The following is a 26,146-nucleotide window of genomic DNA, read 5'->3' on the forward strand; positions in this document are numbered from 1 at the left end:
GATCGGGGGGGGTGGGGGGGCGATCGGAGGGGTGGGGTGGGGGCACACTAGTATTTCCAGCCATGGCCGATGATATTTCAGCATCGGCCATGGCTGGATTGTAATATTTCACCCGTTATAATGGGTGAAATATTACAAATCGCTCTGATTGGCAGTTTCACTTTCAACAGCCAATCAGAGCGATCGTAGCCACGAGGGGGTGAAGCCACCCCCCCTGGGCTAAACTACCACTCCCCCTGTCCCTGCAGATCGGGTGAAATGGGAGTTAACCCTTTCACCCGATCTGCAGGGACGCGATCTTTCCATGACGCCGCATAGGCGTCATGGGTCGGAATGGCACCGACTTTCATGACGCCTACGTGGCGTCAAAGGTCGGGAAGGGGTTAAATGCCGCTGTCAGCTTTTGACAGTGGCATTTAACAGTTTAATAGTGGCGGGTGAATCGCGATTTCACCCGCCGCTATTGCGCGCACATGTCAAGCTGTACAAAACAGCTGACATGTCGCGACTTTGATGTGGGCTCACCGCCGGAGCCCACATCAAAGGGGGAGACACGACATGCGCCGTACTAGTACGGGGCATGTCGTGAAGGGGTTAAGGTTCCTGAAGGTGTGAAAATAACCTCTGCAAAGTATATAGAGTTTCTGACTGACAACTTTCTTCCATGGTATAAAAAGCAGAAACGTGTGTTCAGGAACAAAATCATCTTCATGCTGACAATGCCCCATCTCATGCTGCAAAGAATCCCTCTGAGTCATTGGCTGCTATGGGCATAAAAGGAGATAAACTCATGGTGTGGCCACCATCTTCCCCTGACCTCAACCCTATAGAGAACCTTTGGAGAATCATCAAGCAAAAGATCTATGAGGGTGGGAGGCCATTCACATCAAAACAGCAGCTCTGGGAGGCGATTCTGGCTTCATGCAAAGAAATACAAGCAGAAACTCTCCAAAAACTCACAAGTTCAATGGATGCAAGAATTGTGAAGGGGATATCAAAGAAGGGGTCCTATGTTAACATGTAACTTGGCCTGTTAGGAAGTTTTGGAGTTAAATAGCTTTTTTGTTCAGTGAATGTGACCTCCTAATGCTGCAAATTCCACAAATGAGCATTTTCAGTTCTTTAAAACATATCAAATGTTTAGAAATTCTACTGTGCCTAATAATTTGGAACAGTGCATTTTGAGTTTTTATTCATTTTGGAGATTATACTGTTATCATTGGGAGGGTTCTTCAATAAAATTCGATGTATAATCTAACGGGTGATGACTTATTAGACTGACTGTCATTTGCACCGACCATTTAGGAAAATCCGGGAAAAATATCATTTGCACAATAATTTGGAACATGGTGTATGCCTGTACAACGCACCAGTCAGAACAGTATATGCGATGGGTGAGCGAGGTCCGGGTCATATGGATTGTCCCACAGAAAAAGTACACTAATCAATACATCTTGGAATAATAATTTACACAATTGGATGTGTTAATAAAGTGTTCCTGTGCTGAGATAGTCTTATCAATGTGCCCCTGCTGTGTACTATGTAATGGCCGTGTCTGACCGTGCAGAGACATGGGCTGATCATACCACAGCTCCTTGGCAGGGGAGGACGCAAAAGAGTGTACAAACAGGACAGAACAGAATCATAAATTAAACTAGGCGTCTATGAGGTAAAAGAAAAAACCCTGCGTGTGAGGTAAAAGAAAAAAACATTGGGTCTCTGAGGTAAAAGAAATAAACCTTGCATCCCTGAGGTAAAAGAAAAAAACCTTGCCTGTCTGAGGTACAAAAAAACCTTGCGTGTCAGAGGTAAAAGAAAAAAACCTTGCGTGTCTGAGGTAAAAGAAAAAAAAACCTTGCGTGTCTGAGGTAAAAGAAAGAAACCTTGCGTGTTTAAGGTAAAAGAAAGAAACCTTGCGTCTCTGAGGTAAAAGAAAAAACCTTGCGTGTCTGAGGTAAAAGAAAGAAACCTTGAGTCTCTGAGGTAAAAGAAAAAACCTTGCGTGTCTGAGGTAAAAGAAAAAAATCTTGCGTCTGAGGTAAAAGAAAAAAACCTTGCGTGTCTGAGGTAAAAGAAAAAACCTTGCGTGTCTGAGGTAAAAGAAAAAACCTTGCGTGTCTGAGGTAAAAGAAAAAAATCTTGCGTCTGAGGTAAAAGAAAAAAACCTTGCGTGTCTGAGGTAAAAGAAAAAAATCTTGCGTCTGAGGTAAAAGAAAAAAACCTTGCGTGTCTGAGGTAAAAGAAAAAAATCTTGCGTCTGAGGTAAAAGAAAAAAACCTTGCGTGTCTGAGGTAAAAGAAAAAAATCTTGCGTCTGAGGTAAAAGAAAAAAACCTTGCGTGTCTGAGGTAAAAGAAAAAAATCTTGCGTCTGAGGTAAAAGAAAAAAACCTTGCGTGTCTGAGGTAAAAGAAAAAAATCTTGCGTCTGAGGTAAAAGAAAAAAACCTTGCGTGTCTGAGGTAAAAGAAAAAACCTTGCGTGTCTGAGGTAAAAGAAAAAACCTTGCGTGTCTGAGGTAAAAGAAAAAAATCTTGCGTCTGAGGTAAAAGAAAAAAACCTTGCGTGTCTGAGGTAAAAGAAAAAACCTTGCATGTCTGAAGTAAAAGAAAAAAATCTTGCGTCTGAGGTAAAAGAAAAAAACCTTGCGTGTTTGAGGTAAAAGAAAAAACCTTGCATGTCTGAGGTAAAAGAAAAAAACCTTGCGTGTTTGAGGTAAAAAGAAAGAAACCTTGAGTCTCTGAGGTAAAAGAAAAAAACCTTGCGTGTCTGAGGTACAAAAAAACCTTGAGTCTCTGAGGTAAAAGAAAAAAAACTTTGCGTCTGAGGTAAAAGAAAGAAACCTTGCGTCTCTGAGGTAAAAGAAAAACCTTGCATCTCTGAGGTAAAAAACATTGTTTTTAAACAGGCAGGGAAAGGCTTTAAGTATCAGCTGTGATTCCCTGGTGTCCTGTCTGCAAACGCTTTTTCCGCGTTCCCCTGCCCTGGAGATCTATTTTGTTTAGACCATGTCTCTGCACGGTCAGACACCGCCATTACACAGGGCAGCACAGAGAAACGTTGACCCGGACTAGTGTAGAGCTGTTTTTATCTGGGTGATTGGTCCAAATCTCAGCTTTGGCTAAAAGTATAGTTTTTAAACAAAAACCCGATGTAAATAAAAGGCGATTTTCACATTCCCTTTAAACCCCCCGCTTTCTCTAGGGACATTGTCTTCTAGACTACGCAGAGAGCGGTTCTTTTAGCGAACGCCGGCTAGATCCGCAGAGAACAACTGACCGCACACAAGGCTGAGCTTCAAAAAGTTTTTAGTACATTACGCAAATAGTTTTTTGGGGACTAAAAAGATGTAAATGCAATAAATGTTCAAAACTGTGGTTTTTCAGCTCGTGCCAAAGTACTCGGGGGATGCTCGGAGTTGTAGTTCTGGAACACTAGAGTGCCACAGATTGAAAATCAATACTTAGTTTAAAATAGGGATCAAAATTTGCAAATTGGTTCGTCATACATTGTACATTGATTTGTAAATAGAAAGGGGCACTGAACTGTTCAGCCCCACCATGATGCACCGAGCGCCTGTGCTTGGTTTGAACAGTCATTCTGTGCTGACAAGAGTCCTTTTGAAAGGGGTTGTCCGATCAAAACAAGTGATAATCTACCCAATGCTGATGGTCCGACCTGCTCTTTTATCCATGATATAATGGGGAATCAGTGCACGATTGACCGCCGCTCCATTCATGCTTTTTGGGGCTGCTGAGCGCAGAACTTTGCTTTTTTCCAGAGAATGAATGGAGCAAGTGTCGGACATCTGACCTGCCGCACCATTTTGTAAAGGGCATAAAAGTTCCCCGTTCTACAGATGGGGGCAGATACAAGAGGTCAGACCCCCACTGATCACCGGAGAACCCCTTTACTTTCCATTATACCCTAAATAAGCTTTATCGGCAATAGGAGTCACTGCTCGCCCAGAATAAGGTAGCAGGTGGGATTCAGGATCAATCAGGGGGCCATACTATTACGTAGTTGGCTGGTGCCATGAAATGTAAAGTTGTCATGTGTTACCAGGCACACAAGTTCCTTCTTTCCTTTTTCGGATTTCTTGCACAGTAACAATTCATCGGCACTTTCAGAAGGAGACTCTGATCTTTCATCAGACACCTATGACAGAAGAAAAACGTAGTTTAAAATCATCGGACGTCACCACTATCTTTCCATACGGATAACATAGTGACGAGAGACTTTGAACCAAGAATTGAACATTAGTCAGTGTCTGTTACGCCAGAGCCCTGCCAACCTTCTTACCTACATCCCCTGTGCCTCTTCCGATACATAGGCCTTGTAACTTCATGCGTGCACCATGCCGCAAAGATTAGATTGCATTGGGCCTACTAATCAGAAGGGTGCCAGTGGCTAGCAATGTACTCACAGCGCTCTAATCTGGCGGTCACGTACTGCCAATATGGCGGCTGGACCAAGATTTGGCAAGTTTTTTTCCTTTTCAACTAACCATTGCAAAAAAAATTTAAAATCCCTTGTCTGCAAAATTCAGGAGGGAATATGCAAAATACCGCCATATAGTCCAAGCATGGCGCAGCACATAAAACAAAGGTAAAACAGGATGGTGCGTACCTCATTCTCAATCATAGACACAGGAGATGAACTCTTGCTCGCAGCCAGTGTGACCGAGGCCAGGTCAGAATTGCGAGTCCTCTTCTTCAGTGGCTTACAGGCATCAGACAGGTTATGCACTGCTGCAAAACAAAAAGTCTCCCTTTACGGCACCACTGTGGACACTAGCTATTGCTGAACATTATACTGGTCAACACAAAAAAAGATAGTATGTCTGTTTTATGGAGTTTGATGTGCCAATTCCAAAAATATGCTTAGCTTTGCTCTATCACAAAGTTTCTGAGATATAAGTATATTTGTTATTACGTTATTTCTGCATTTTCAACGTATGTGGTTTTTCCTATGTTATTTCCATTTCTGTCTTAATTGTGAATTTTCTGACAGGGACAACATCAGTAAAGGTTTTAGTGAGGTGCACACGTAGGAAATGTGGTGCAGAATTTTCTGCACTAAATCTGCATCTCCTGGCAGAATCTGCAGGTGCAGATATTCTGCAGTTTTTGTGTGGTTTTGTTGCAGTTTTTGTGCAGATTTTACCACTGCAGATTTCTATTAATGGAGGGGTGCAGAAACGCTGCAGAACTACACAAAAGAAGTGAAATGCACTTCTTTGAAATCTGCAGCGTTTCTGCGCAGATTTTTCCGCACAGCTTTTTTTTTTCACATTGATTTACATTGTACTGTAAGGCTGTGCGCACACGTTGCGGATTAGGCTTAGGAATTTCTGATGCGGATTCTGCATCTCTTGGCAAAAAACGCAGGTGCGGATTTGTCGCTTTTTTGTGCGTTTTTGGTGCGGATTAACTGCGGTTTTTACCCCTGCGGATTTCTATAATGGAATGGGTAAAAAAGCGCTGCAGATCCGCAAAAAAGAAGTGACATGCTACTTTTAATCTGCAGGGTTTCCGCACGGAATTTTCCGCACCATTAGCACAGCGTTTTTTTTCTCAATGATTTACATTGTACTGTAAATCAATTGCGGATCTGCAGCATTTCTGCACCGCAAAAAATGCTGCGGCTCCGCAGGAAATCCGCAAAGTGTGCACATAACCTTAATCACAGTGCAGTACTGCAGCGTTTCTGCTGCAGAAAAAACGCTGCAGAACTGCACTAAATCTGCATCGTGTGCACATACCCTTATGGGAAGGAGTATTGACAGTGCAGTCAACCAATGACTGCTTCTCGGAAAGTCACATGTTATGGGGAGGAGCTAACTGTTAGGGTATGTGCACACGTAAGAATTTCTTGCAGAAAATTCCTGAAGAAAACTGGACATTGTCTGCAAGAAATCCGCATGCGTTTTTACCGTGTTTTTTTCCGGAGCTTTCCCAATGCATTATATAGCGGGAAAAACGGGGGAAAAAAACGCATGATGTGCACAAAAATTGCAGAATGCATTCTAAATGATAGGATGCATATGTATGCGTTTTTTTTATCGCGTTTTTATAGCGAAAAAACGGCAACGTGTGCACACAGTCTCAGGCGGTAAGATTTGAGTCAGAAAAGGATGGTGATGGTAGCAAGGACTGGTATGTGAGACTGACAGGAGACAGGCCTCTACAGGGATTTGAGACCTGCCACAGGGAGAGAGAAGAGAAGGCAGCGGACAGCTACCATTGTGAGAGGATTTTCACTGCATTTCTAGGAGGGCAAGTCGCCTCAGAGAGAAGAAGACAGCTCAGCCACTGAGGTGTAACTGAGTGAGGGTCTCCACAGAGAGAGAACCTGAAAGCAGCCAATATCACACTGAGAAACTGCCCATCTGCAAATGTTCATCTGTAAGGAATAGGCTGACCCGTTTACCTCACAACTGTACATAGTTATCTACCAGATTACCTTCAGTAAAATCAGTTCTAAATACAAGCTGCCTCTGTCATCTCTGGGGAAATATCGGTCGACTCATTGCATTTTTTTATAGTTTGTCACCACCATTGAACTAAACTTACTCTACTATTGATCTGATTTAAAGCAGAAAAATGCCCCGACAGAGTATCAATCATCCGAACAGATTTCTGATGTGTGTGGCTCTTTTACACCAGAATGCCAAGTACGTTCACTCATGATATTAAAAAGATGTATCAGATGTACTTTAAGTGTCCACTTGGTGATCAAGACAAAAGCTGGGCTCCTCATGTGATATGCTCAAGTTGTTCAAATGGTCTTTGTGCCTGATTCAATATGAGGAAAGTGGCTATGCCATTTGCTGTTCCCATGATTTGGAGAGAACCCAAAAATCAGAGTGATCACTGCTACTTTTGTTTTGTCAAACTGAAGGGCTTTTCTACAAAGAACAAACATAAGATTAATTACCCTGAACTTGAATCTGCGATTAGGCCAGTTCCACATGATGGTACCTTGCCAGTTCCTGTACCACCATTGTCTGGAACTAGTGTAAAGGAACAAATTAAGAAAGATTCTCCATTTTGTGCTTTTCGGTTCCATTTTGCTGTTTTAAGATAAATTTTGTTACTAGGCTTCACAGCTGTTATGAGACCTTGATTGTTGCAATCTGGACAGGATATGAGACTAAGGGTGTATTGTTCTACGAGACTTTGATGTACAGACTGTTCCTGCATTCTTATAGGTTAAGAACTGTGAGCGTTTTCTTGTGCAGATTGGTTGAAGTATAATTTCTATGATTATGAAAAGTGATACACAATAAACGGGGGCCAGAGATCTGCTTGATCCCCCCAGAGACACACGTCTCCGTCTGGTCATTTTCAGTTGCCGGCAACGCCCTGTAGATTAATTTGGAAATCACTGAGTTAACCGTGAAAGATCACTTTAGATCCTCCCTCAACAGTTGGCGCCCAACGTAGGGCCCCAAACAGGAACGCCTCTGCCCCCCGGAGGACAAGACAAAGGACCCTCGGACCGGACACCGGCACTGGAAAATTGGGACTGATCATCCCCCACAACAACCATGGTAAGTTGGCAGTTATAATGTCAAGACTGACCGTTTGGTGTGGTTTTCCTGTGTTTGTGCTGCAAAGAGGATCTGAGGTTTGTCCCTGATGGTGGGGTGATTCTTGGGTGGAATCATATAGAGGTGTAGTTCCGTTGTGAGCCCAGTGCTCAAACCGTACCTCATAAGGGACGGACACCCCGGATTGACCATTGATGTAATTCTCTTTAGTGTCAAAATATCCTGAATTCCTGATCACTGTTAGAATCAGGCGAGGTGATCGAAGATGGGTAGGATGCGTAACTCAGGAATATATAGATATATATGTATATTTCCAGAGGTGTCTGGACGGTTAGTTTGAGACGCCCTCCTCCTTTCACTGAGTACCACGTTTTTGGGTTGTCCCAGAGGGGGACAGGTAGACCCAGTAGAATAGACTATACGGCCGCTCTAGTACTGTACACAACTTAAGTAAGGATATTTAGCTCTAAAGTAGAATCAGTTTCCGTGGAAGAAAAAGACGACTTTGAATTTGTGTGATGAATCTGATACTTTTAGCCAAAGATGGGGAAAGAAATCTGTCAGGAATGCAGGAAAAATATTCTCAATCATGGGTTTTTCTAAGGCGGTATGGCACATGAATTGTGTGATGAAGGTTTTGTAGAAATTAATTCAGTCTGAGAACTGCTGTATTCTGTTTCTGTGTGAAATCTCTAAAATACCTGATGGGAGGGGTGAGTCAAACAGCTGCGCTATTGCTTTCTCCTTTTTGTGTTGAGGAATGCTGTGAATTCTTATCTCTGCTGAATACCTGATGGGAGGGGGGAATCAAACCGCTGCGGGATTTGTTTGTGATTTTCTCCTCTCTGGTCTTATTTCTGCTGTGTCTCTGGTATGGAGGGGGCACATAGCTGCTCTCAAGATTCTCTGTATATTCTGTCCTTGGTGTAACACGTGCTGGGAGATCTGTGTTTAAAGCAATAGTACTGTATGTATTGAAGTAGAAAGAAATATTTTAAGTTGAAGTTGGAAGTGAAATATGGTGCCTAATTTTAGAAGGAAACTTGTAAGTGATTGTTTGGTTATCAGGGTGATTGAAAGATTGGTAAAAGATTCACCTGCTTCAAGTTGCGTGGTTGATATATAGCAAATTGAGGATCAACAGAGGAAGTGAATTCCGATTCCTTTTTCAACGTAACAAAAACAAAGTGGTCTATTACTATGACAAAAAACTGGATGTTTTGTGGTGCAAGAAGGAACTGAGAGAGTGACTGAGATTAATGTGTCGGGAAAGCAAACAATTAAAAATTTGGGACAGGGGGGTCTCCCTGATAGATATGGACACTCCCCAGGAAATTAAGCCTCTCCTCCCGACTGTAAGCCCTATGCCCCTTAACCCCAAGGCACCAATATATCCTGGACTGCCGAGAAGTTCTATGGGCGTCTTATGGTAGTATTTAAAGATCTGGGATTCTCATTGCAAAATAAAGCCCATACGCACCTTTATGTAGTAGCTTTAATGTCCGGCCTTAAATCTGAATTGAAAGAGGCAATAATGTCAGTCAGACCCGATATTGAGACTTCCACTCCGGATGATGCATTAAAAGTAGTACAAAGTTTTCAGAATTTAGCCCGCTCTGAATCAGCAGGGAGATTAAAGGTTAAATCAACGGCCACAGCGATTCCTGCACCAACCTCAGCCCCCACCACAGCTACAAGGGCACAGCTCCGTTCCTTGTCAGTGGCCCATGCAACAGACTCCAGCTCCTGCCCTCCCCACCTTACACAAATCCAGTCCCATACTCCAATATCCCTTTTAACCCTATGTCTGGGAATCTCACTCCCCAGCCCTGCCATGTCAATTCTCAGACCAAGAGCTTGTTTTAATCGGTGTATTCTTACAAGACCCATCCCTGTGGGACCTTTCCCTGAAGTTACTGCTCAGTTCGTAATCTCTCCCACATGTCCAGTAAATTTACTTGGGGCAGATTTATTAACACAGTTCTGCTCCAGAATACAATTCCAAGATGATGGTCAGATGGTCCTTACGTTATATAACCCCTATGCAAATGAACATAATGAGGAGATCTGTATCTTACACGCCCTTCCGACAGTGATGATGGCCCTAATAGGCCCAGATCCACCCCCAATAATGCCTGTAGAACCAGTAAAAGTGTTTCTCAAACCTGGTGCCCCTTTTCCCAAAGTCCATCAATACCCTTTGAAACATGATCAGGAGCGGAGCCTCCAGTGTCAAATACACACGTTACTCGATAATGGTGCCCTGGTACCCTGTGTTTCCCCATGTAACACTCCATTGTATCCCGTTAAGAAAAAAGACCCCACCCGGCCAACCCCCTGTGTACCGGCTGGTACAAGATCTACGGTCAGTTAATGCAGCTACTGTTCTAGAAACTCCGGTGGTGCCTAATCCACATACTCTCTTGTCCCAGATACCTCAGGATGCTGCTTGGTTCAGTCATCGACCTTGCCAATGCCTTCTTCAGCATTCCATTACACCCAAATTGCCAGTTCTGTTTGCATTCACTTATCAGGACCGACAATTGACGTGGACAGTTATGCCACAAGGGGCCCAAAATAGACCCAATCAGTTTGCAAAAAATATGGGTGAGTGTCTTTTATCCTGGCAGTTAAATCACCCCTATGTCACGCTGCTTCAGTATGTGGATGATCTTTTGTTATGTACACTAACAGAGCAGGAAGCCATTGCTGCCACTGTTAGCCTCAAGTATCTGGCAGATCTGAGCTGTCGGGTTTAGGCCTCGAAATTTCAGTTCTGCCTTGGTCAAGTGATATTTTTGGGTCAATGTCACCTTCAGGGTGTCAGACACCTCACAAAAGAAAGAAAAATAGCGCCAGCTCCCTTCCATTTCCAAAAGATGAGACTGAACTCTAGCGTTTTCTTGGACTATGTACTTATTGTCGTCAGTGGATACCGGACGCATCCCGCATAATGCAACTTCTCTACAATGCCCTGAAAGACAGTTCAAGATATGCTGATTAGTTTGGCAGATTCCACACCGGATACGCTGTTATTATGGAAGATACTGTAGTGCACGGAGCTGCACTCCCTCACTGTCAGGACAAGAAGTAGAACTTCAGGCTCTGTCTACTGCATGTGTTCTGGCCAAAGACAGGCGGGCTAATATATACACGGACTCACAGTATGCATTTGGTATTGCTCATGATTTCGGAGCCCTATGGGCCAATCGAGGGTTTATTACTACCGCCGGGACTCCAGTGGAGAATGCTGAAGCTGTTAAAACCCTCATGGACTCAATCAAATTACCTATCCAGGTGGCCATTATCAAAGTTAAGGCGCATGGTCCTAGGAACAGTCCACAGACTTCGTAACGCCTTTGCGGATATGCAAGCAAAAGCTGCTGCTCTACCTGTTGAACAGACCATACCAACTATGGTGACTACACGCTCTAAACAGTTACAAGAAACACTGACTCTACAGGAACCTGATGATCCACGACAGACTAAGGTATTCTGCTGGACCCCGCGAGACCGCTTAATGACGATGCAGAGAATGTCCCCAAAGAAGTGAAGCAGTGGAAGGCTGATGGAGCATGTATGGACAATGGTCTCTGGAAAAGGACCAACTTGTGTGTCTCCCTAAGCGGATGTACCCAGCTATTGCCATGTGGGCACATGGGTCCACACATCGAGGAAAAAACCAGGCCCTAGCCCTGGTACAAAAATTCTACTGGGCTCCAGGTATTTCTACAGTCCTGACAGCACTCGACCGTGCATGTAATATCTGTCAGACCTGTAATCCCGGTCAACTTCAACGTGTACCCCCAAAGCACCTTGCTAAGCACGACTATCCTTTCCAAAGGCTCCAGGTGGACCACATCACGTTGCCCAAGTCTGGAAGGTATGAATATTGTCTGGTGGCTGTCGACATGTTCTCCAGTTGGCCGGAAGCATTCCCCGTTACCAACATGACTGCAAAGACCACAGCAAAGAAACTGGTGATGGAAGTCATATGCAGATATGGTGTTCCAGAAGTCGTCGAAAGTGACCCAAGTTTCGGCCTTTTCTTTTCATGTGTATCAGGAGGTTCTGACAATGCTTGGATCCACTGTAGCCTTCCATACTCTGTACCATCCACAATCTAGTGGGAAAGTTGAGAGGCTGAACGGCACACTGAAGGGACAATTGACCAAAATGATGCAGGAGACTACGGCTCCATGGCCAGAGCTCCCACCCATTGTACTGTACCATTTGTACTACCCCTATTGCAAAACATGGCCTGTCCCCATGAGATATTGTTTGGTGCTAGGCCCTCAGTTGCAAATTTCCAGTCTCAGTAGTTATCAGAAGAAACTGACCGTGCTGTTCAATATGTTATTCAGCTTAGTAAAAATGCTTTAGTTTTTTCTTCCCTTCCAGATTCAGCAGAAACCGACACTTGTCACAACTTGAAGCCTGGTGGTTTTGTGGTCGTGAAAAAGCTATGTCAGAAAACACGGACTAGAACCCTTGTATGACGGTCCCTACCAAGTCCTCCTCATTACTCCTACGTCAGTAAAGCTGGAAGGAAGGCCGACATTGATCCACGCATCGCACTGCAAGCAAACAGACTAGTGGCAGATAAAGGGGACATAATGTTTTGGTTTTTCGTATTTCCATATAATATTGGTAACCGCATGGGACAGCCTAAATTCCCCCAACATCCTTGAATAATAGGTTTGTACAATATCATGAAAGATTAGTAGTACAGATGGGTATAGCCAATAAAATTGTCAGTTCTATTTTCATTTACCCTATGATTACACAAATGTGGGATAAATTGGTTAGGGCCACAGACTATCTAGATTTTCAAATTTGGGATATATTGGATATATACTTAATACTACTGTTGCTGTCCAAAACCAACTTATCATAGTCACTAATCAATATACTGTAGTACTGGATTACTTAACAGCAGCACAGGGTGGTATGTGTCAGGTTATTGGACCCGCTTGCTGTCATTATATAGATCCCATTAGTATTTTAAAGTTAAAGTTAGAAGACATTCAAAGACTCAGATTAATATGATAAAAACAATGACAGTAATAAGGACAGTTGGTGGGCAGACAACTTCTTTTTTAATCCAGCCAATTGGTTTAAGGGACTTGGGGGCTGAATAGCTGGAATCTTGCAAAGTTTGTTACACATCGCTGCTTTCATCCTTGTCATGTATGTAATACTAAAACTTGTTCTTTGGTGTATTTCTGTATGTATTAGGAAATTCTGCACTAAGACAACTAATGATGATACCAAAAGTGTTGCCACCACTGCTCTCCTCTACCCCTATTTCATAAAGTTACCTGATGAAGATGCTAAAGCCAACCGCATGGTTACCTTCAAAAGACCTCCTCCACCGTCATCAAAAAATAGTTATCTGTAAATTGTAGCATACAGGGGGGACGGGTACGCCGCAACAGACATGGCTGGTAACATGGCACCAGCCATGTGAAGACCAGTACCCCTCTAGCTTATAGCTTGGGATAGTACCTCTGATGCTGCATATTAGTTAACAAAATTGATCTAGGGGGGAATGTGAAGGAACAAATTACGAAAGATTCTCCATTTTGTGCTTTGAGACTCCATTTTGCTGTTTTAAGATAAATTTTGTTACTAGGCTAAAGTTCACAGCTGTTATGAGACCTTGATTGTTGCAATCTGGACAGGACATCAGACTGAGGGTGTATTGTTCCACGACGACTGACGTACAGACTGTTCCTGCATTCTTATAGGTTAAGAACTGTGAGCGTGTTCTTATGCTGATTGGTTGAAGTATAATTTCTATGATTATGAAAAGTGATACACAATAAACGGGGGCCAGAGATCTGCTTGTGCCCCCCCAAACAGAGACACACGTCTCCGTCTGGTCATTTTCAGTTGCCGGCAACGACCTGTAGATTAATTTGGAAATCACTGAGTTAACCGTGAAGGATCACTTTAGATCCTCCCTCAACACTCGAATATGAAGACTATTGAGCTGAAGCTATTGGCAAAGACATGGAGACCTCAATTCAAGATGAGTATGTACCTGATGGATCAGCTAAGCAGCCAGAATGGTTTACTCAACATGACAAATGATCTCATCAGAAACCTTTCATTTTCAAAAGATAAAGCTGAACTACTTGCATCTAGGTTGAAACAGATGAATCTTCTTCATGATGATGTCAAAGTGTGTTATTACCGAAACGGAAGTACCGTAACTCTTTAGCACAATTTTTCAGTTCATGGAACAATGGTGTACTGGAACAATGTGAATGGCCCCTTTGAAGAACTGAATGTTGCAGATTGGCGATTGTTTATTGACTCATCCCAGAGAAGTTTGAAAGCAGTGTTGCTTCACAATGGTAATTTGAAACCATCAATCCCTATTGCTCACTCATGTCATCTAAACGAAAGTTATGAAAATTGTCAGTCGTTTTGGATGCTGTACCTTATAAGCATCATCAATGTAATATCTGTGGAGATTTGAAAGTGATTGGTCTGCTAATGGGAATGCAAGGAGGTTTCACAAAATATTGTTGCCTCTTGTTTTTATGGGACAGGATATATACAGATTATGTGCGTCGTGATTGGGGACAGAGAAACATCTAAGCTCCAGGTAGAAACAATGTTCAGCATAATCCTTCAGTTACTCCAACAAAAATCTTTCTTCCTCCACTACATATAAAGTTAGAATTGATAAAAAACTTTGTGAAAGCCATGGCAAAGACAAATTCACAAGGGTGCCAGCACATTTCACAGAAATTATCATTAAATGATAAGGAATCGAGCTTCACGTGGATCTATGAAAACTTCTTAGGGAAAAAAAAAATCATCTCCAGAATATGTTGAAGGCGATGAACAAGGCGAGAGGTTTGACCAGGACATTAAAGTAATGGAACACCGCTACCAGGGTTTTTGGATGTTATATAGGGACAACCCTGAAAAATCGTATCCATGACAGTCTAAGGTCAAGCACTTTTAATTTCTGCTCATATTTTGCATTTTATTTCATATTTTGAAATTATTTTGGTTAAATAAAAACTATTTTGTAAGGTGAAGCATTTTTTTCCCTGATATGTAGATTATTGTTTTCTTAATGTCGCCAGTATATTTCCTATACCTTATAATAATGATGTTGCTCCATGGAATCTATATGTGCTACAGAAAAACTATATACATTTTTTAAATCAGGACAAAAAGAGGATTCAGAAAAAATACAAAGTCACCTGCGATGATTACCAAAAAAAAAAAAAATGTTTTTGTAGACCTGTGTTATGAAACTAAAATGATGCAGCTGAGCTTCTAAACAAAAAACAACAATCTTCAGAAACAAGCCAGGACTGCAGGTAAGGCTGGTTTGATTGACAGGTCTCTCCTTATATGTGTATAGTGAGACCCGTCAATCAAACGAAAGCTGGACAGGGAGATACCAGGGGGAACCTCCAGGGGACGCGTGTCCCTATTACCCAGCTCATTTTAATACTATACTTTTTTATTGGGGTCGGCTCCACACACCCAAATTTACAGACTGATGTAGAGAACGGCCGCTGGTCCTGACTTGAATCAAACACCCAAACTTAGGGGTCTCAGAAGCCAGACCAGCCGTGATCATAAATTATAAAAAGGGTCAATCTGTGCAGAAAACCACGCTTGGAAGAAATTTGGATATATTGATATATATATGTAAGGTGACCACCCATATTTGCCAAAGTAAACTTCTGGGTGGGTGGTCTTTCTCATAGAAGATGGCCAGTATATAGAATATAGGTCACAAGGAATTGGATCTGGAGAAGATTATGTGCGTTACCTGTCTGGGTCCTAACGGGGGCGCTTTCTCTGCTACGACATGGTCTGGAGGACTTTTCGTTATTGGTCTCCACATTCTAGAGTTTAGGGGAGAAAAAAAAAAGATCAATATTTCTTAACCTTACATTTCATCAGGATCTTAAAAGCCTATTTCTGCATGAAACGAGCGGCCGATGGGCGAGACGTGGGGGGCAGAGAAGGGGGGGCAACATAGGAATAGTCCCATCATGCCGTACACCTGTCCTTGGCTGCCATCTAGTGGACACACTGCAGAAGGGCAGCCTTCAACCAGCAGCTGCGTAAACAGGAAGTGACATGACGCCGTACCTCTGCAGCATGATGTGCATGAAGGGGGGCTAAAAAAAAAAAAAAAAAGCTGAAATCTGTGGTGACCGAAGAGAAGGACGAGCTTGTAATTGCTGTATTATTAATGTAGAGCCTGTATGTAAATCAGACATTACAGCTCATTTCCATTGACGAGATTCAGAGAAGGGAGGGACGGGGGGGGGGGGGGCGTATGGGAGAAAAACAACAAACAATTTTTTAATATTATCATCCTCTTAAAATGTCTCCTTTGTGGGATTATGGAAAAATTGGAGTCTATTCATGGCAAAAAAAAAAAAAAAAAAATCGTAGCTGCAGAATTAACTTGCTAATGTGTTACGGAGACATTAGGGGAATTTATTAAAGTACAAAAAACACCAAAAGTTTTCATTAGTCAGAGAATGATTTAAGCAATCTGATTGGCTGCTGCGGGTAACACATTTATACGTGCAGTGTATACTCGGGGATCTGCCAGGAAATCTCCCGTCTGCACTGGTAGTAAATCTGCGGGAACCTTGTGACTTACAGATCTGTACAAGGAGGAGGTCATTTGGCCTTTTCCCCAGGCCTGGACTGGAGAGCTGCATCCTCTCCGCAGCTACAGATCCGGTGCTGGCCATGTAGACATATTGCACGGCCGGCGTACCACTTCTAAAGGACGCCATTTGTGTCATCTCTGCAAACAGTTTTCTGCGTACACGGCTGGAAAGGGCAGAACAATCCTGCAGACCTCGGAAATACTCACCCAGATTCTGCAGAGCGCTGCACGCACAAAGGAAGGTTGGTTTTTTTTTTTTAAGTGCATTTCATTTTTTATCTTAAATTGCACCTAAATATTTTTATAAGTGCATTTAAATTTTATCTGCATTTAATTTTTATTTATTTTTTTAACGGCATTTACTTTTATTATTTTTATAAGTGAATTTAATTTTTGTAGTTGCATTTTTATTTATTTACTGCATTTAATTTAATTTTTCATTTGAAGCGATTTTTACTTTTAAGGGCGTTTAATTTTTTTATTTTAAGTTCATTTTATTTAAGTGTATTTATTAAGTGCATTTAATTATTATTTTTTTTTTTTTTAAGTACCTTATTTCACTTTTTAAGCACATTTAATTTTTGTATTTATTCTGCATTTGTACTAGTATTTTGTATTGTATTTTATGTTCATTTGTTTTATTTTTTTTTAACTGCATTTAATAGTTTTTCCTTAAGTCCATTTATTTTTTGTATTTGTATAGTGCGTTTAATTTTATTATTATTATTATTTTTTTTTTTAACTGCATCTAAATTTTGTATTTATTTTTAAAGCGCCACAGAGGGGGAAAAAATTTGCATGTAAGAGAGCAAATGATTCTGAAAGCAATTCTGAGGTCTTGTGGCTACATGCGGCACTACAGGACAGGATACGGTTTTATTATTATATATTTTTATTATTAGAAGAGCCGATTATTGCGAGGTATAACACTTATAGGATGTATAGGGTCTGGACGGGTGCAGCAGGATCTGTTATCTTGGATGGGATAGTAATATAGTAGTGAGAATCCATTGGGGGGGGGGGGGGCTTTGATCAGTTGCTTCTACAGTGTTGAGGGCACATTTAAAACTTAAGGGGGTCATGTTTTTTCATACATGCATGTATTTGGGGCTTAAATCATTTTTGCAAATTGGGTTTCATTAAGAATTTTGCACCATTTGACTTCCCTAGTCTCTGTGCTGCACCGACTGCAGAACGCGTTAACTAAGAATCTGTCAGTGAGCTCAGCCTGGCGGGAGATCTTGTAACTCTTAAAGGAGTCAGATGGCAGTATCACTTGGACAACGATCACAATGGCCGGCGGCTCTGCCGACCAGAGAGTGACGGCTGCATAGAAATACATGAAGGCACGCTCAGATCAGGAGAGCAGACGGCTAGGCCGGGGAAAGTGATCCTCGTCCACCGCTTGACTCTTCCCCAAGGCTGTGGTTCCTACAAAAGAATTTTTTATTGCTTATTTCTTGCGTTTTTCATGCTTTTTTTTGTCATGCGTCCAAATACTATTCTTTAGCGGCAAAAATCGCAGCAATTCCGCAAAATTAATGAACATGCTGCATTTTGGTTTTTTTTCGCAGCGGAAAAAAAAAAACGCAGCATGGGCACAACAATGCGGAATTCCATTAAAAATAATGGAATGCGTTTTGCAAGCATTAACGCAGCGGAAAAACGCTGCGAGAAAAAAAAACGCGATGTGGGCAACACAGCCTCAGACTGTCAAAAAACGTCAGAGGAAATCGCTTCAGGAAACTTCCACATTAAGGAGTTTCTCATTTTTCGAAAGCGGTTTTAATAGACTTTTTGCAGCATTTTGATTGGACGGCACCTAGTTTGGAGCATGAGTTTTTTTTTGCATTAAGTGGAACAAAAAAAAAAAAAAAACTAAGAACAGATGAAGAACAAAGTGGTTTGACAATAGATATAAAGAGGTAGTCTTCAGGGATTCCTCAGGCAGTTTTTCTTTGGAATGGATGCACTGGACAAAAAAAAAACAAAAACAAAAACACTCCTGTTTTAGGATCCCACACCACTTATCAAAGTTGACTGCACAAGGTCTGTAAAAGCCACTTTGATGTGGTCAGAAATCAGCACAGTGGAGCCAAGAAAGACATATAAAAGTTACCAACTCTCCCATCAGACTGAGCTCACTCATGGATTCTTAGTTAACTCCTTCTGCAGCCAGCATTACACTTATGGAGGAGAACTTGTTAATGAAGTCCAATGGACAAAATGATTTTTTTTTTTAGCCCAAAAGACATGCATTTATGGAAATAAATAAATGAAATGACTGTCCATAAAGATTGATTTAGACTTCCGCCAGTTTCTGGTAACTGATGTAAAGCTACGTTAAATCGGTCACATGGCGAAGAACGATCCTGTGTAAACAGTAACCTGGAGGTTTAGGCTCACCACGATGATGTTGACGTCTACCAGTGTGACACCAGGAAAGGGTTAAAGCCATGTGACCAACCTTTTGTCACTGAGCAAACCTCATTATGTGCTGTATCCGATTGGCAGTGAATGGAATATTATTCCTCCGTGTTCACAGTTACACAGCGGGCTTCTTCCCAACGGCTGCACAACGTCGGCGGCGGCTGCAGGGTTAGATCTACTTTGTTAGTATATTACTACTATGGCAGATGGAAAGACGTTACCTTCTGAGTCTGGGTCCTGAGCCTCTTCCTAGGAGCCGCTTCCTCGTCGGGGGCTTTGCCGTCCGCCTCTATGTGGCTTCGTGTGTTTTCATGCAATCTACCTTTAGAGGGAGGTTGTGAAACGTGTATGAAAATCCCAGGAATAAGAAAGGTGCTCCTCTCCAGCCCCTCATATAACATTTGGTCACATTTTATATGCCAGATCTAATAGCGAGTAGGCCTTTCATTTGATCGCAGCAAAGCAGTCCCCAGCGGACAGGTCCGAGGCTTACGCCATAAATGTATGATCCATTGGTACTCCAACCATTGCCAGAGCTGCCCCAATCGGCTTTTCCATGGAGAAAGCACATTTTCTGCCACAGTCTGGGGATGGGGGGGCATAATGCACTTTAATGCATTATTTTTGGTACCCTGCCAAATGGATCATACATTTAAGTCTGAAGTTCTGATCACTAGAGGTCTAGGTGCATGATTCCTAAACCACAAAGGGGGCAAACGAGCCGCTCACCTCTAAGGACTACTCAATTTTTTTTTTTACTAGTGCTCGTCCAAGTGCTTTTTGCCTTAGATTTTTAGCAATCCTGGTGCCGAAACCCCCATCTATCAACCCTGGGGAAAAAAATCACCAAAAAAGACACAAAAAAAAAAAAAAAAAAAAAAAAAAAAGGAAAAACCAGAGCACTGGGGAGTTTCCAAATTATCTGGTAGAGCTATGCAGGATGTGTGTGGAGGGGGCTGGCTGGCCGGTTCATATCAAGCCAGCCAATGTATAAGAAAGTAGGGAGTAATTAGCGCTATTTTATATGCTTCCAAATCTTGCTATGTGCATGGTATTGGGTTGTCCATTTCTTGCAAATGAGTTTCATTATAAAGTTTGCATTTTTCAAATTATTAATTTTTTTTTTTTTAACAGGTTGTGGCTTCCTGCACATTGAGCTTTGATGTGGTCATAAATCAGGCAAGAGGTGCTCAGAATAAAAAAAAAAAAAAAAAAACCCACAAAATCCCCATCTGACCAATTCTCAGTTAACTCACTCTGCAGCTAAAGCAAGACAGCGCAATACAGAAGCTGCAGAATGCAAAACGGTGCAAATAAATGTCATCTCTGCTTGAAATTGGAAACGCATGATAAAATCGGCACAGTGTTGCATTAAAAAGGTGCACTTATCTGGAATTCATCCGGCGCTGTGGTTTTTCCTTTGTCCTTTTTCGGCTACTAGGTGGCTCGTATGTATGTGTAGTGTGCACAAAGACAGGACGTAAAGCAACGCCAGGTAAAAGGTCAATTGTTTTATTTATTGCTGGCTAAGGTCACCCATTTAAAACCTTAAAGAAAGTGAAAGCGTCGGATGCACAGCATATAAATAATCACAGTTTTCCTTCCGTCATCATCATCACTGTGTTGAGCGTGTTTTTTTTTTCGGTAATACATGCGACTCGGATAAGTGTCCGCCCCGCGCACAAAGGAGGAAGAGAATGGGAAGGAAACTTTTGTCATCTCGGACATAGCTAGCATAGTTGCAACAACCACTATAGTTACTCCATGTAAGAAAAAACAGATGAAATGACTTTGTTTATTAGGATGGACAGGTTTACCATTAGGGAGGACCACTGTGCCGATACAACGTGTGACTGCACAACGAAGGGGAAAGGGGAAAAAGAACCACGAGAACAAAAAAAAAGAAAAAGAAAATATATATTTTTTTTTTGACAAGCAGTCTCTTCATAAGGAAGCCGTACGACAGTAAAAAGTACAAGTGTGTGTCCAGAAGCCGGCGACCTCGGAGAAGGCGAGCTCCTCGGCACCGGACTCGGCTTAATATCTAACTGGACGGGAGTATATATATATCCAAAAGAGATGCTGAACCAAACTCTGCAACTTTGTGATATTACATGCAGTTGTGAGTGTTTTTTTATTTTTTTTTTGTTTTTTTAAAAAGGGTTAAAAAATAATAAATTGGGGGGGGGGAAAAAATAAAATAATGAAGTTAGAAGAACCCATCTCTACGCTCCATTTACAAAGAATTCCATTTCTGATCGGAAGTGAACGGACAACATGAAATTCATTTACTTCTTGATCTCCTCTCTGGTCGCTCTTCGCACACATTTCGCTCGACGTCCTCCGTGGCGCTCTTCTGCTTTGTACCTTGGAAGGATACAGAAGTTTTTTTTTGTTTCATTGTTCGCCAATATTCCATGACAAATTGCTGAGATAAAAAGGGCAAAAAATATTCACTGCTCCAATGGTGATATAATATGATCAAAGGGGGGGAGGGTCGGACCGCCAGAAATGCTTTTAGGGTGGTCTGGGATACAAAGTCAAGTCTTTTATGGGTCGCTACCTTCTAGAGACATTTTCCTTCTGAAGGACCCGCGCCAATTTACAGACTTTAGCCAGGATGCCGGCCCCCTTTGCGTGTGTGAAGGGGGCCGGCTGACGGTCTCGGGTCATTTAAAGTCACATTTCATTGTATTATTTTGGGGGGCCTTGTAGCAGCATTTTATAACCTAAAAAGACTTTCTGCTTGACCCTGGGTGTGTTATTAAACCGACTTAAAGAGGAATTCCCATCTCCAAAATCCGATCCCATTATGTAGTAAGTGTAATAATATTAGCAAATCCCTTCAATTAGAAGTGTAGCATAGTCTTTTTTTTTATTCTCTATGCCTCTTTCCTCATGTGAAGGCATTGCAGGACCTGAGGTATCCATGGTTACGTCCACTGATGAAGTGACAGTTCGCTAGTTGCTAGTGGTCGTAACCATGGATACCTAAGCTCCTGCAATGTCTGCACATGAGGAAAGAGACAGAGGAAATCAGAAAAACTATACTACATTTCTAATTAGAGGTATTTGCCAATATTATTACATCTACTACATGTTGGGATAGGATCTTGGAAATGGGAATTCCCCGTTAAGTACACAAGAGGTAACGAAAACTGAAAATTAAAGCGTTGTCCAGCTAAAAAAAAAAAATAATTAAAAAAGTAGTCTTAACCCATCTCTTCCCATCGCAGCAGAGTTCAGCTGTTTATTTTCACTCCCCTTCTTCCAAGAGCCTTAAAGGGGTATTCCCATCCATCTCTGAGATTCTATCCCAATATGTAGTAGATTTGGTGTTTCCATTTATTTATTTTTTTGGGTTCGTGGTCGCTACCATACAGGTTACGCTACGTTCACATTTGCGTCTTCGGGCGCAGTGTCGTCGACGCAACGCAAATACACAACGCAGCGTTTTTTGATGCATGCGTTGTCCTCAAATGCTTATGTGTAGACACTTCATCAATGGGTTTTTTTCTCAAAAGGCGCATGCGTTGTACAACGCAGGTCAACGCAGGCACCTGCGCCCTATGCGTTTATCATAGACACTAATGTGTTTTATGTTACGCATGTACGACGCAAGTGCGTTAAATGCGTTTTTGATTGGAAATTTGACGCAGACAAAATGCTACATGTAGCATCGCCCGCGCCCTGACTGGTGCGCCAAAATGACGCATGCGTCGTACAACGCATCACAACGCATACCGGTGCATGTCCATTCACCCCCCATGTTAAAGATAGGGGCGCATGACGCATGCGTCGGTATCCGTCGACGACACTGCGCCCAAAGACACAAATGTGAATGTAGCATTACATAACTTTACAACTTGATAGATCGCACCCGTATGGACGAGGAGAATTTTTTTTATGCATATATTTTTAACAGGAAAAAAAAAGTCTCTTGAAATTTCAGGATTTTTTTGAAATATTTCAAAAACATTTTTTTTTATTTTTTCATACTTAAGGGACTTGAACCTGTGATCGTTCGATCACTTGTTCTATATACTTCAATACCACTATCTCAGTATATAGCTAAAATCTCAGTCTCTTACAGCTTGAACCTGGGAATGCACACCTTAAATGCCGCTGTTCGAAATGGTCAGCAGCATTTAAAGGGGTTAGCAGCAGTGATCAGAGCTAGCTCCGCTCGCTGCTGCTACAGGCAGAAGCCGGATGTGTAACACAGCCTGCATGTGCAAGATATGGTGCGGGCTCAGCTCCTCAGCCTAATCCAAATACCAGCAACAAGATTGACAAACCCAAGTTTTTACGATGATGGAGGCCTCCTCTAGATTAGTAGACCGTATAAAGGCATGCAATTACACTTTAGCTGGACAATCCCTTTAAAAAGGGGTCTTACAACTAGATATATATGCCATAAAAGACTAATCAGGGGTGGGAACAGAAATGAGTTCCCATTACAAGACCCCCAAAACAGGTTTTTAAACATCCTAAACTTGAAATATTCATTTCCTAAAAAGGAGCATCAGAGATTGATAAATGTAAACTGTCGCCCATGTTCAGCCGCCTCTATATCGTACTTGCACTGAGGAGTGTTTCTTCCCTCCGTTTAAAAAAAAAAAAAATTCTATTTGCATTTGGATAAAATAACTGCCCACTTAGTATAATGGATAGAGCTCGTAAAAACAATCACTTTTGTAATTTACTGCTTGTTAAAATTTGCAGCCGTTCTTGAGATATTAACATTTGTTTAAAAGCTTATTGCCTTGGAGACCGACCATGGCTGATAAGCAGCAGAGATGGTCGGTCTCCTAGGCAACGAGTTAGAAACATTAGTGTTAATATCTCAGGAACAGATGAAAATTTTAACATGCAGTAAATTGCAAAAGTGATTGTTTTTACGAGGACTATCCGACAATATTGATATCTAGGAAGATGGGAATAACCCTTTAACTCAATGATCATAATGGATTATTTCGAAATAAGACTTGTATTTTTTGTAAGCCTTATTAACCACTTAATCAGCAGTAATTTTAAAGTTTTCTGTAAACATAGCAGCATAAGGGGATGTTTTGTGTGCGAAGAGTTGTGCTTTATATACATGCTCCATAGTGGTGCTTCTTTTTTTATGGCCTCTTAATAATTTTATTTGGGTGGGGGGAGGGTGAAAATCAAAATCAGTCACCCCAGTATTGTTTTAATGTGCTTTTTCACTGCTGTTCACCATCATTTTATGTCTTATTCTGATTGCGGTGGTAACCAAGGACAATATTTTTAGATTAAGGGAAAACAAGCTTAATTGTAGACTCAGCCCTGATTTTTTTTCCCCCATGACATTATAGGTTTCCCTTTTGTTGGAGAGTTTTTTGCTAGAAATCTTATTCCTCTGTTACTCCTCCTTCATTCACTTCTAGGTGGTTTATCTATCCACTTGTATAAAAAAGCAAGCTGGACTTCTTGTGCCACCTTTAGGAAATAGCAATCTTAAGGGGGTTAAGCACTAATTGGCTTTTTTTTTCCCCTCACAAAAATGTATATATTTGGGGCTATAATAAATATTTTTTTTTACGATTGGGTTTCATTAACAATTTAGCACAATTTGACTTTTACAGGCTGTTTCCCGGAGAATTCAACTTTGTTGTGGTCTATGGTAATCTCAGAAAAAGATGAAAGCTCTCCCATCCGTCAATGAGAGTGAACTCACTGATGAAATCTCAGTTAACTCATTCTGCAGCCAGAAATAGGAAATGCAATACGAAGGCTATAGAAGAAAAAAAGTGCAAAATTTCTAATGTAGCCCAATTATAAAAATAATTTTTTTTTAGCCCTAAATGCTTCACATTATGTTTCACGGTACTTGCCCCTCATCAGTGCAGAACAAGGGTCTGGGTCAGAGACCACGGACTAGAGTCTAGGAGGGGTGGTAATAACTGCCATAGAGAGATAATTTGCAACCTCCATAAGAAAAAGACCTGCACTCCCCATTTCCAGGAGGAGTAACAGAGGGACAACACAAGGAACATTTATTTTATGGGGTGAGCAGACTTATCCACTTTCGTCAACCGCCCACAGACAAATGTACATTTTACATAAGGTGTGAAGGCGCCCCTTTAATGAAGTGGTCTTAAAGGCATTGCACCCAACCTTTCAATAAAGAGCCAACTAACCGGCGGTTACAGGAAACGGCAGCGTTATAACGGTGAGGCGGGTTACAGCTCCAGATAACGGCCGTACATATTATACAGAATATTTTCTGGGTCGTTTCGCCTTCGTGGCTGCCATTTTTGTTTTTTCTAACTAAAAAAATGGCGGCAAAAGCTGCGGCAGAACCACAACGTGTGTGTATAATTCCTTTAGTAAGAAAAATGAATAATTACATAAATTGAACCAAAATATGCCGTTAGGCGCAAAAAAAAAATAAATAAAAAAAAATTGGTACAGACGCTTCCAATATGGCGAAAAGCATCTCGGCCAAACGTAAAAACCAGGAAAGGGAGGAATTTTTTTTTTTTTCTTTCCTCCCGTTGGCTTTTTTTTTTTCATTGCTATAAAATAGACTCTCTACATCTGCGTTATACGTAAAACAATAGAAGAGGAGGACGAGGAGGAGATGTAACTACGTCAGCGGGAACATACAAAACAATGGCCGATATAGATATAGTAAAAGGGATTAGTAGAAAGGTGGGGGTTTTTTTTTTTGCTCCCATTTAAAAGCATGATGAAAGCTATTTAAATGCCTTAGAGTACAGTGCAGTATCATGTTTACCAGAGTCTTCTTCAGATTTGGGCGAGGTGATTATGGCAAACTTTGTATTATAGCGGGCTTTTTGTTTATCGCTGAGCATGTTCCATTGCGACTCCAGTAACTCTTCGATCTCTTCGCTGGACGCGTCGGGATGTTCGCTTATTACCTACGGAAGGGAGAGAAGGGGAAGAGTTCACAAAAATCACGGCAAATCCTTCTACATACACGTGTGGCACTGACAATTGAGGAACTCCAACCTTATACGAAACTGACAGTGAGGGTTTTATTTAAAATGCTATACATCACCCATTTTTTTTACCATTTAACAGCAAACACAGATTTTTTTTTTTTTTTTCAGTTGATCTTTGCAAAATCACTTTCTCGTTGACTACATTGGGGGAGGAAACACAGGTATTCAACTTGTGGAAGAGAAGCTTGACATCAAGTAGAAAAGTTAAAAAAAAAAAGCTTTGGCGGCGACACCTGGTGAGCTATACCCGCTGCTCCTCAGACATCAGGAGCAAGGCTTAGTGCCAAAGCAGTGGGAGAGTAACCCAAAAAACATTCACTAGGAAAAAACAAAACAAAACTAGGAATCAATATCACCTGAAACCAGTAAATATAAAATCAGAGACAACCAGAACGGACCCTCCCCCATCACTGCATTCAACAAGATAGGGATTTTACAGCAAGTACAAAAAGAGGGATTTTTGGTACTCACCATAAAATCTCTTTCTTGGAGTCTTCATTG

At 41.6% G+C, this 26,146-nt stretch overlaps 1 protein-coding gene and 1 long non-coding RNA gene across 2 annotated transcripts in view; one reads left to right on the forward strand and one right to left on the reverse strand.

The window, feature by feature from the left end:
* Window positions 1-26,146, reverse strand: part of NSD2 (nuclear receptor binding SET domain protein 2) — a 99,761-nt gene that overhangs the window by 37,740 nt on the left and 35,875 nt on the right. The window contains exons 6-11 of the mRNA XM_069744886.1: window positions 25,417-25,561; window positions 20,943-21,017; window positions 18,872-18,972; window positions 15,360-15,435; window positions 4,627-4,748; window positions 4,060-4,155 (exon numbers count right to left, since the gene is read on the reverse strand). Of these exons, the coding sequence (XP_069600987.1) occupies window positions 4,060-4,155; window positions 4,627-4,748; window positions 15,360-15,435; window positions 18,872-18,972; window positions 20,943-21,017; window positions 25,417-25,561 (615 nt within the window). The remainder of the gene's footprint in view (window positions 1-4,059; window positions 4,156-4,626; window positions 4,749-15,359; window positions 15,436-18,871; window positions 18,973-20,942; window positions 21,018-25,416; window positions 25,562-26,146) is intronic.
* On the forward strand, window positions 15,703-20,836 carry LOC138657234 (uncharacterized). Its single transcript, XR_011317028.1, has 2 exons — window positions 15,703-16,462; window positions 19,785-20,836. It is a non-coding gene; the product is annotated as an uncharacterized lncRNA (long non-coding RNA).

This window comes from Ranitomeya imitator, chromosome 1 (assembly GCF_032444005.1).
Source record: "Ranitomeya imitator isolate aRanImi1 chromosome 1, aRanImi1.pri, whole genome shotgun sequence".
Lineage (NCBI taxonomy): Eukaryota > Metazoa > Chordata > Amphibia > Anura > Dendrobatidae > Ranitomeya > Ranitomeya imitator.